Raw genomic sequence first — 12,059 nt, 5'->3', positions numbered from 1 at the left:
TAATAATTGAGTCGGAATTAAAAAAAGGAGTATCCTTTTGAATATGAATATATATAGTTGACACTCGACAGCTCCTAATCAAAATGCTTTCAGAGTTTGTTTCGAATTTTGATTGCTAACCAAAGTGTTAATATATTGTTTTGTTTTAGGAATGATGTTCGAACGCTGATTTACATTTATTTATGTTAATTTCTTTATATATAATTATTTAAACTTTTTTGATGTCATTCAATTAATTCATATGTTACCCCCTTAACTTGTAGGTCCAACCCAGTATATTGATGTCGTGGAACTCACAAATAATTAGTGTACCATTTGTTATTTATTTATGTTTGATAATTTATTTTTATATATGTTTGTTTCTTTACGTTCATTTATATTCATTTAGGTGTGATTGTTTTTATTTGTGTTTGTGAACCGTTCACTTGCACCATTAGGGAAACGAACACAAGCATGTTTATTTTCGAACAAACACAGACAGGTAAACCTTGTTTGTGTTCGCTTGTTTTTTCGATTAAAGTTAAATGAATGAACACAAACATGTCATGTTTGTATTCATTCGCTTCATTTACATTCCTTTAATTAAACATTAGCAAAAAACATCCAAATGATTTTCATTCCTTAAAAAAAACTATGGATCCATCACTAGATAACCTAGTGGCTATATACATTTCATGTTAAGCGTGGTACTTATCAAGATAGAACAACAAAAAAGAAAGGTATACTAATTATATTGCGTACTGACAGCAAATAAATCATACAAATTGGGAGGTCCAACAGTAAAGTGGCTATAGTTTATAGCTGGTGAAAGACCAAGAAGGCAAGTCGTTTCTCCTTTAAGGTTTTGAAACAATGAAGACATCTTTGCATTTGTGTTTACAGGAGGATAGTCTTGAGCCTTTTTATAACACATGGATTTTGTTGCTTCAGTTGCCAAGCATAAGTGGATAAAGGTATTGAAAGATGAAATTGATTCACTATACAAGAACGGAACTTGGGTTCTAGTTGACTACACAATCTCTAGTTGATAAACCACAAGATCAAACACTGGTTGGATATAAATACATATATAAGGCACATGAGAGGATTCAAGGGTTGGCGGTCCAAGGTTTAAAGCTAAGCTTGTGGCTAAGAGGTTTAGCCAAAGACTCGAGCATAGGTTAATTATAACGAGATACTCTTAGATGCGTTAACTTGTCAACTAGAATTATGTTGGCCTAACTGCTAGTAGTGATTTTAAGTTGGAATAACTCGTATGAAAACCAACGCTATTGTATATTTGTATGGGAACCTTGATGAAGAAATCAATATATGATTCAATAGTCATCTAGGTTGTTGGGAATTCCTTAGTCGGTTGTGACCAAAAGCATAGACCAACTAGAAGACTTGATTGCTTGGTGCGTAAGTTAATTAATAAACATTTAATTAATTAGTGGATAATTATCTAGTTTCATATATGGATAACGACAGGGACATAGATAATTATTATGTAATTAATTAAATGCAATCCTAGTTATATCTAATGTGTTAGGTTAGCAATATACCATGAATATATAGGGTAGGAATTATAAACAATTTTTAGAGTCAGATTTTCTTGATTAATAAACGAGTTTCGGTGTTGGCCAAATACAAGGTATACCAATTCATAACTTGATAGGCAATGGTCAATGGTACGAAAGATTTGATCACTCATGGGGTTCAAACGAGCAACTATGACAGTTGTGTTTACTTTAGATAATAAAGTTAAGAGAATAAGCGGTAAATTCTTTTTTCTAGATGCAATCGTTTTCAAGCTGGGGTTATAATTCATAGATGTTTAGTACGAATGTAGAGTAGCCGATCTCGTCTCACCCGTAAATTTTTTATAATTGTTAGATTCGATTCAATAAAAAGATTTCCATAATTTAATTTCTTCTTAAAATTAACTTTTTTTTCCGTGTTTAATGGGTGTTTGGGATTTCTTGTTTTACCTCCTTATAATTTATCTTTGAGATAAGTTATAAGATAATATTGTAAGTTATTAACTAAAACAATCCCAAATACTTTTTCAATAAGTAACAAGTTTATAATTTAGCAATCCCAAACACTCCTAAATATTTTAAAGTAATAAGATAGATCATCAGCTCTAATAAAATAATTATCAACCACCAACAGTTTGGCTGTCTGTCAAACTGCTTTGCTTTGCTTTGCTTTGCTTTGCTTTGCTGTTCCATCCAATTAAACCCTAATCCAATCTAATCTGCTTTCATCCGTCTCTGTTTTCGATTACCTTCCAATAATAATAATAATAATCTTATCATCGATCTAACTGAAAATAAGAAGCATGAAGAAATCTGGAAAGTTAAACCTCGAAGATCAGAACGGCGGCCACTTATCCCCTTCTTCCAAATTCGCCAAATTGCTTGATCCAGAAGCTTCTTGGGACAAGGTCTGTTTTTTCTCCAATTCTATTCGCTTTTTGTTATTTTCCTTGCATTGTTTATAATCAATTTGAAATTAATATCTCTAACTGAAGTGTGAATTGTTATGTAATATCTTAAATTGAAAGTGATCCGCACTTATTAGTTTATCTATCAGATGAAAGATCAACTCTCTGTTAAATAAGATTTCAGATTTACTAATTACCTTGTAGCAGCAGATAAGTGAAAGTTAGGTAGCAAATTATTATGGTTTAATGTGGCACTTTCAGATTTTAATGTTTAAAAAGTGCGAGGCATTCTCAGGTGATGTGATAGCATTGCCGTAGGCGAGGCACACTTGTTTTCTCTAAGACACTTCTTCTAACACATTTAACATATACCATGACAAACCACAACTAGCACAACACAAACGAAACATATCTATGTAATCCACTGTATATGCTCTACGACTAGGTTTGGTGGTATTAGCAACACACTTTCGCCTTAGATTGACGCATTGCTTATGCTCGTTCTTAAGTAGGTTCAGATGCCCCAGAAGCAGAAGGGTTTAGTCCTAGCGGGCCACAACTCACATGTGAAAGAGATATAGTGTGTATGGAAGTTAGTTCTTAATTAGTTGTTTGGTTATATTTGTAGGGTCATTGTAATTTGAGTTAGATATAATTGCTAAAAGAGTTTTTGTTTATTATTTTGTTGCTTCAAAGTAGGAATTTTGAGTCTAGGCAGGAGTCTTGTTTAGCTTAAATAGGTTTATTGCGTGGTTTTCTGTTTTCTGGTTTATAATAAAATAGTCAAATAATTGTTGCTTGGTATCTGGCGTTTAGTTACTGCTGTTCGATCCAATTTCTCCAACAGAAGCTTGATGTTTTGACAAAAAAAAGGGGTCTGAGTTCATGCCTCTCGTACATGGCGAGTTTTTTGCATAAGAATGTTGTGCATTTAGGTAATTAATATATTCTATCACATATAAAGCTTATTTATAGCTAAATTTTGGGCAGGATATGCTAAAACCTGCAAGATATATAAAAAAAATTGTATAGCCACTTTGCACCTCGATTTTAGACATTGTCTCTTTGGTGTGGTTCTCGCTTTTTAAAAAACAAGCTTAGAAGGTCCTTGTGTTAAGCCATAAGAATCAAACAGAAGTAGTAAGTATCAACCACTTATTACTTTCATCAATTTCTTGCAAAAGTATATGATCTATGACTCCCAATCTTTGATACCATGGTTTGAATGCATGATTATATTTGACATGCATCGTGTCATTTAATAAACTTTGTGCCAATCGGTTTCTATTCTTTGTATGAAGCTATCAAAACTTATTATTTTTTACTAATTAATGATGTGAAAACTAACATTATTAGAATAAAATTTTAATTCACAACTTGCATGTTCGAAGACACTTGGGATTCGCTTGCAACCCTTAGCACTGCACGTAAGACTAAGAATCCGAATGGAAAATTTTCGCAAAATTGGAGTGGAGACTCTAAATGTGGGTCGCCAAGGCGCTATTAAGAAGTTAAAATCTTAATCCATGTAATAAGTATATTTGACATGTAATATTGTCTAATTAGTATTTTTACATGCAATATTGTCAAATTATTATTGTTACATGTAATATTGTCTAATTGGTATTTTTACACGTAATCTTGTCTAATTAATATTTTTACATGTAATCTAGCTCATATTCATCTCCTACTTCCTTCATCATTTCATCAAGCATTTTATATAAAGTTTCCTGAGCTAATCAACTGAGATAATTTTTTTGTAGCACAAAGGTGGATGATCAGATTATGTGATGTCACAAAGTTGGTTTTTTGTTATTCTATTATGACAATAGATTTTGAGTTAATGAGAATCTTGTTTGTTTGAATGCAGGACCAATTAGGAGCTGTACTTCACTGGATTAGACAAATAGTGGCCCTTGTATGCGGGTTACTATGGGGCGCCATTCCTTTGGTTGGGGGTATCTGGCTTGTCACGTAAGTTAACTTGTTGCATTAGTTACCTCGGTTTGCTTGACGGCATCGTCTTTTATTTATGGCATTAACTGTTTAATTTGACTTCAGGTTTCTGCTTATTTCTTCTGGTATCATCTATGGTTATTATGCAGTCATACTCAAGGTTGATGAAGAAGAATTTGGTGGTCATGGACCTCTTCTCCAAGAGGGTCTTTTTGCTTCAGTCACACTCTTTCTGGTAAAACATTAATTAATCACATTATTTGCTTGCTAACACATTTTAGATAAAGTATTGATTTTAAGAATCTCTGTGTTCTTTTTTATTTCAGCTGGCTTGGACTCTTGTATACAGCTTGGCACACTTCTGATGTTTTCTAGTTCACTTGCATGAGGCACAAAGCAAAAATCTGAAAATTTGATATTACAAGTATTGAACTTCAACATTTGATATTCATAATTGTGCATTAGTAGGTGGGTTTAAACATTTAAACTAATCACCGTTCCATGATAATTATCAGCAGGACTATGTGTTCTTTATTGTTTTGTTTTATGCAATGTTTTCATAACCCGACCGGTTGGACAAGCTTGATTTTTTTTAAAAGCTGGATGATGTTGTAAATATTTAAATAATTTAAAATATATATGTTTAGGGAAGTTTATTACAGAAGACTAAATTATTGTGAAAATAAAAGCTAAAAAAGTTTAAATATTTTTTAGTAGTGGTTAATATTTTAAAAAACTTTTACTTCTTACATACAAATATTATATTTATAGACTGAAAAGCTATTAAACTGTTTTGTTCGTAAGTATTTATTTATTTATAATGTATTTTTTAGAATGCTAAAAGTATGTATACATGTAGCATTTTAACTGTTTTTGCATTTTAAATTTTTTAAAATTGAATAACTAAATGATTTTATGTATTATTTATCAAATGTCTTTTGCTCACCATTCCCTTTATGTTTTAAGCAAAATATATTTGTTGTTTTAATAAAATATAAGCCTTAAATAAATTTAAAAAATGGAGTCTGAACTACCAGATAAATCAGAAAATGAGATTTTGATACCAAAAAAAAAAAAAAAACTATTTTGAAATTCCTGTCCCACCATTCGGTCTGGTACTCTGGTTCAGCCGGCCGGTTTTTATACACTCAAATGGATTGGTTATGTACCTAACTCCCAGTCTGGTTTTAAAACAATGGTCTTGTGTGTTCAATAATCTCCACACGGGCAACAACCGTTCTTGAAATGATGAAACCGGCTTCTATCTCTAATCACAGTTTCCCTTTCAAAACTCTTGGAAAGTAGGTTTATCACAGCATGACAATCACCACAAATCCTTAAATTCTTCACTACCCGTATAACGGTTCCTTTACTCGTACCAAGAAGACCAAAAGCGACCGCCATCTTCTCACTATGAAACAACAATGCCTTATCTTTTTCTTCATCTTCAACATTAAAAAACACCTCATATCTACTCGCAACATGTCCCGACAACCTTAAACGACACAAAATCTCATCATCATATCATGACTCTCCTTAACTCTCAGATGAACCTTGTCCTCGGCCCCAAACTCATGAATCTCACTGTTAACCTCAATCGAGCTACACCCGCGTAACTTATCAAACCCTTTTTGTTTCATAAGCTCTCGTGTTTTTGCCACGTCATCCCCCCTTCCCGCATTTGCATATATGTTTGACATCATAGTAAGATAACCCCCGACTTCATGCTCGAGCTCATTCAACCGTTTGATAGCCGTTTAGGCTAACTCAACCTTCTTGTGAAGCTTGCATACACCAAGAAGTGCACCCCACACCCCTATATTGTCACACCCCAACCTAAGGCGGAATATTCCGGGGCGTGATCCGATTGATCACAGCTCGAAGATACTATCATAATATAAAAGTGACAATATCTAATTAGTTATTTTAATTCAAATATACACACACGTTTACAAACATTACAAAACAATTCAAATAAATGATTATAAACATGATTTAACGATCGTCTTCATTATAACCTATGGTCTTGACTAAATATCCATACTTCAATTTAAGCAACATGCATATGCGTAGAAAATGGAGTTTGTCAACAACACATGTTGAGTGAGATGATCACCAATTTTGACACAACAAATGTGATAATAATCAATCAAATCATAACAAAACATGTATATAACCAAACCGTGCTAGTGTGCCAATGAATCATTGCCAAGCGAATCAGGCATTGATTACAATGACTAAAATTGTCGTTTTACCTTCGCCAAGTGAATCGGGCTCCGGTTACTAAGACAGTTGTATGATCATACTAATGAGAACCCTATACAAGGGGATATGTTGGACATCTCCGACAATGATAGAATATACACATAAGCAAATAGAATTTAGTTGATGTTCACACAATGATTATGTTTGCGAGTTTGAATATAATATATGATAGAAAATATGAGTAAGTACGTATATGTCCCCAAAACGTTTGAAAACAGTTAATAAAAAAGGGGAATGATCAAACTCACCTTAGATTAAAGGCAAGTGATTAATATATATATGATAAACGAACTAAGATTTAAACGAATCATCCACTACGCATCAAACGAGATAATGATCAGAACCTGAAACTTTGAGATATGATAATATAAGTAAAAACAAACTCGTGGCAACTGGAATCAATCTAAACGGACGTTTAGAACTCAACTTATGTTATATTTAAGATTTAAGCGAGCTGGTACTAACCAGAATCCGAACAGCGAGTCGGAAGTTGGGTTTTGGTCAGTAGCCTTAAATTTTCGTTACGAGAACAAAAGTCTTATGGACCGAACGTTGAATCCGACCAGAAGTAAGAGAAAACGTAAAGTCAAACTTGTTGACTATTATGCCTTTAAACGGGGTTGAGTCCAATTGACCACCGAGAATCCCTCAATGAGCAAAATTGTTTGAGGGCTTTTGTTCTACATATAAAAATCTACAATATTGAAGAAGACAACTTACCCGAACGATGAATGGAACAAGAGATAATCGAGGTCAAAGGATCCTGAAACTTGAAAGTCAACGAAGGCTTGAAGAAATTGAACAAACCGACAATGGTGAAAGGGAAATTTCGTGGATTTTAGATGTGGTGGTTGGTATTGAAGTAATAATTTAGGGTTTTATGATATGCCTTGTTTAAATATTAAGGGTTAAGGCTTGTTTATTAGGAAATAACTATTTTAGAAAACCGAATAATCAATTAATGACAAAATCGGGTGTAATAACTTAAATATTTCAGTTTGGCATAAAATGAAATTGGAATATTTATAACATTATTTGACATGTCTTGGAGCTTAAGTGTCGTTAATCAAAAATAAGAAAGGATTGGCAAAACTAGTCCCTGTAATTCCGGAAAATGTGATTTTTAACCGTTTTAAACGATTTTAAAGGTTGTTGACGAGTGACTCGTAGGGAAGCCGTTAAGCGAGTTAAAAGATATAAATGCATTGGCTTAACCAACTTAATTTCATGGAATTAGTTGACTATGGTTACTCATATGTTTGCAGGTAGGAGGAGGTAGAGGATGAAATTACGAAAACGTGAGCGAAAACGGCGAAGAAAACGGAGTTAAAACGAGAAAGATATGAAGAAAACAAGAAAATGAGCAAAAGCTCCACCATGGCCCACGGTCAACCCAGCTCTAATCAGATAGTTTTCACCATACCGTGTCATTCTAAGCACCGTGGATGGACCGTGGCCCACGGTCCGACTCGTAACAGCCGAGTTTGGGCCACTTTTTAGGCCGTTTTTGGGTGTCTTTTCACATATCTTTCAATCGGGATGACCCTAGGGCGATTTGTGGAGTCCAAGACATTGTTTTTGGTGATTCTAATCATTAGATTGAGTGTTTGATCCTTATGATTAAGACAATTGAAGCTATGATGATCCATCAAACCATGATTGACTAACTCCATTCGTATTTCTCTTGGATGTAAGGTTAATTACAATGCACTTATTGTTAATTGTTCTTGAACATTGGATTGATTGTCTAATTGTTTATGTTAGTATAATCATGATGTTTATGTGATTGTTTGTAAATTGTCCATATCGTTTAATCCTAATTGCAATCTATATGTTCTTGGTGTCGTTGACAATTGAGATTTAGTGGAAGGAATTAGGGTTAAACATATTGATTGATTACCAAGTAACAATCTTGCGTTCTAGGAATCCGAGTACTTAGTTCTTGATTAATCACAAACAATTATATCTACACAAAACTGAGATATTATGGTTTATCCATTGAACTTTAACAGGAGTGTTGCGTAATAACCCGAACTCCAAGAGGAATACTTGTTTAATCAATCGTTAAAACTTTCGTGTTAGTTTATTTTAGATATTAAAATCAAATCAAAAATCAACTTGAAAATTACTTTTTGTCTCTTACTTTTATACTAGTTTAATTGTTAAGCTGCTTATTTAACACATATTCCACAAACTCCTTGTGTTCGACACCCACTTACAACTATCTATTTAGTTGTATTTGGTTTATTTTTGAGTGAGCTGTAACATCCTAAAATTTATAATGTTGAATAAAGAAAGTTACGTTTAGTGATTTCCGCGTTATTAATTAATTAATATCGAGTAAAGAACGGATCATGGATTTAGATTAATTGAGATGGGTTAAATGAGAATGGGCTTTAGGTCCATGGGCTTTAAGGGATATAAATATCCCCTAAACCAACCTAAAACCCTAAACCCTCATTTCATTTCCATCATAATCTCCACACACTCCAAAACACACACACACCACACACCGCCATATACGGCCGGCGGCCGAGGGAGAGAAACGAGCAAGATCCGAGAGAGAGTAAACGATTAGTTGTGATTAAACAAGTTAAACGAGATCCAAACGACCACAAAAGGTATGTTCTTGACCTTTAAAGTTTATGTTTTATTGAATGTCCTTAAGCTTAAAGATCCAAGCTTTATAGTATATACGGGATATATATACGAACGAAATGGTTAGGGAACGTTAGTGGGTGATGTCGAACCATAACAAGGGTATTAAAATCGCCAAAATGCTTGATAAAAACCAAACCCGTAGCTGAACTGGGCAACTTCGCCTGCGAACTGGGCAACTTCGCCTGCAAACTGATAACTTCGCCTGCAAACTGGTAACTTCGCCTTCAAAGCTTAACTTCGCCTTCAAAGCTTAACTTCGCCTACGGCCAAGTTCGCCTAGCTGGTAACTTCGCCTAAAGCTAAGTTCGCCTAAGGTTTAACTTCGCCTAAAGCTAAGTTCGCCTAAGGTTTAACTTCGCCTAAAGCTAAGTTCGCATAAGGTTTAACTTCGCCTAGAGCTAAGTTCGCCTAAGGTTTAACTTCGCCTAAAGTCAAGTTCGATTAGAAAATAAATTAAAAACCTAATGGAAAATGTGTTAAGACAGTTAATGTAAATAAAATTTTTCCAAGCTGACCTGGCAGCTCAACCCCAGCCAGGGGCTCTGCCCCTTGGACCCTGCTAGGGGCTGCCGCCCCTAGACCCCGCTGCCAGGGGTGCTGCCCGGACCCCCGTTCGTTGTGGGTTGTATAAAGATAGAAATACAACATGAGTAGTAGTAGTTAATTGATACATGTAAATATTATACAGTTAGCCGTGCACAGCTCAAGAAAGGAATAACGATTAACGGAGAGCGTAACAGGATTCAGGTGAGTTTCTAGCCCCATTTATGTGTTATGTTTTCGGGGCTGTGTGCATACTCGATGTGTTGTTAATACATTTATCCTAAGTGATAAGTGTATGCCATATGTGATATATGTGATGGATATGAATGATTGCTTGTCGGTACGCGAACGATCTTCGGATATTGCGCGTACTGTCAGGTCAAAAATAAAGGTACGAATATTATATATCGAAGATGTATGAACATTACAAATGAATACTTGTCGGGGCGTGAACGATCTTCGGATATTGCACGTATCGACAAGAGGTATGGTTGTTAAATGAATGATGTAAAGAACGCCTAGAGTGTTCTTATGCTATAATGTAATTATTGTATATGTGAAGTATGTGTATACAGGTACACGAATGGTATGTGAGTTCTACGTTCGACATAGTAAGTTAGGATGGCAAATCCCTCTAGCTTTTGTCGGACATAGACTCGGCTGGTGATGGCGTAGTTAAGGACTGCGGGCCTTATACGTAATGTAGATGATAGATGTAAACGTAGATAGGGACGGTGGGCCTTATACGTGTTACAGATAATAGACGACAACGTAGTTAAGGACCGCGGGCCTTATACGTAAAGTAGATGATAGATGTAAACGTAGATAGGGACGGTAGGCCTTATACGTGTTACAGATAATAGACGACAACGCAGTTAAGGACTGCGGACCTTATACGTATTATAGATAGGCATTAGCATAGGAAAGGACTGTGGACCTTATACGTGCTGTATTTGTATTGTGGTAGCATAGGGGAGGACTGCGGACCTCGTACGTGCTATGGTTTAGGTTGCAACATAGGGAAGGACTGTGGACCTTGTACGTGTTGTGGATGTAGGATGGTATAGGGAAGGACTGCGGACCTTGCACGTACCATAAATGGTGAACATAGGTAAGGACTGCGGACCTTTTACGTGTTCACGACCTTGAGTACAGGTATAGACGGAGGACTATGAACGTACTCTCGGTAGACTGAGGTTAGTGATTGTAGATATGTATGTATGTATGGTAGTAAGTATGTATGTAGAACAGAAGGGTAACTAGTTAGGTATGGATATGTATCTTCGGATATGTATGTATGTGTATGTATTGTATAGCGTCCGATTAACTAGAACTCACTCAGCGTAGCTGACTTTTAGTATGCACGCAGGTGAGTAGAATGAGACAACTAGCTTGAGCGGGCACATGGTGGGCGAATAAGAGACTGGCATTTGAAGACTCAAGATGTTTTAATGTAATTGACGTTTATTTTGAAAGACAAGAATGTTTAATTAAGGCAAGTTTTGGATTGTTGTAACGTTTCATGAAAGTTTTTATATTCCGCGAAAGTTTTAATGAACTCTGATTTGTAAGAACTGTGTTTATGAGTAAATCCGACGTTAAAGTAAGGCTACCGGGTTCGGGGCCTTACATGAGCCTTCGACCTCACGTCAGTTGTTAAGGACTATTTGGCATGATCAAAAATTATGAAATTATAAAATAAGTTAAACCAAATTAAAAACCAATAAATACCAGTTTTAAATAGTTCGAAAGATCCGAATTACATTCTCGAATCGGTTGAAACAAATACGAAAAAATCCGAGATGTTACATATATGTGGCGATTGAAATACTTTGGATCAACTCATAAGCTTCATCAAGCAAACCGGCCTGACCGAGAAGATCAACCATACATGTCACACCCCGACCAATGAAGGCGGAAACGTCGAGGCGCGACATGATTGCTCATTGCACAATGACACTATAAAGTTAGAATATTTAAACAACTCATTTAAATCCATATCATCATAAATAACACAACAATTGTTCATACAAAATGCCAAATAGATAGATAAACAAATAACTTGTTCTTTTATTTTCTAATATCCTAAAGCCAAGATAATAAGTTTCTTCAAGTAATCCAATCAAGCTAACATCAAACCTGTAACATTGCATAAAATAGAGTTTGTCAACACGAAGGTTGGTGAGCAATTTTCATAGTTTTGGAC

General features: G+C 35.0%; 1 protein-coding gene and 1 pseudogene across 1 annotated transcript; one reads left to right on the top strand and one right to left on the bottom strand.

The window, feature by feature from the left end:
* Nucleotides 1-2,314: 2,314 nt before the first annotated feature.
* On the top strand, nt 2,315-4,775 carry LOC143595004 (uncharacterized). Its single transcript, XM_077074164.1, has 4 exons — nt 2,315-2,428; nt 4,299-4,402; nt 4,490-4,619; nt 4,711-4,775. Exons 1-4 carry the CDS (start codon nt 2,324-2,326, stop codon nt 4,747-4,749), a joined length of 378 nt encoding a protein of 125 aa, XP_076930279.1. The 5' UTR covers nt 2,315-2,323; the 3' UTR covers nt 4,750-4,775.
* Nucleotides 4,776-5,593: 818 nt separating this feature from the next.
* LOC143595006 (pentatricopeptide repeat-containing protein At1g08070, chloroplastic pseudogene) lies at nt 5,594-6,084 on the bottom strand (annotated as a pseudogene).
* Nucleotides 6,085-12,059: the final 5,975 nt, after the last annotated feature.

The sequence above is a fragment of the Bidens hawaiensis genome, unplaced genomic scaffold (genome assembly GCF_021521415.1).
Source record: "Bidens hawaiensis isolate Kalapana, Puna unplaced genomic scaffold, B.hawaiensis_p1.1 tig00044595_1, whole genome shotgun sequence".
NCBI lineage: Eukaryota > Viridiplantae > Streptophyta > Magnoliopsida > Asterales > Asteraceae > Bidens > Bidens hawaiensis.
The sequence above is the reverse complement of the archived record's forward strand: the minus strand, read 5'-3'. Positions and strand labels throughout refer to the sequence as shown.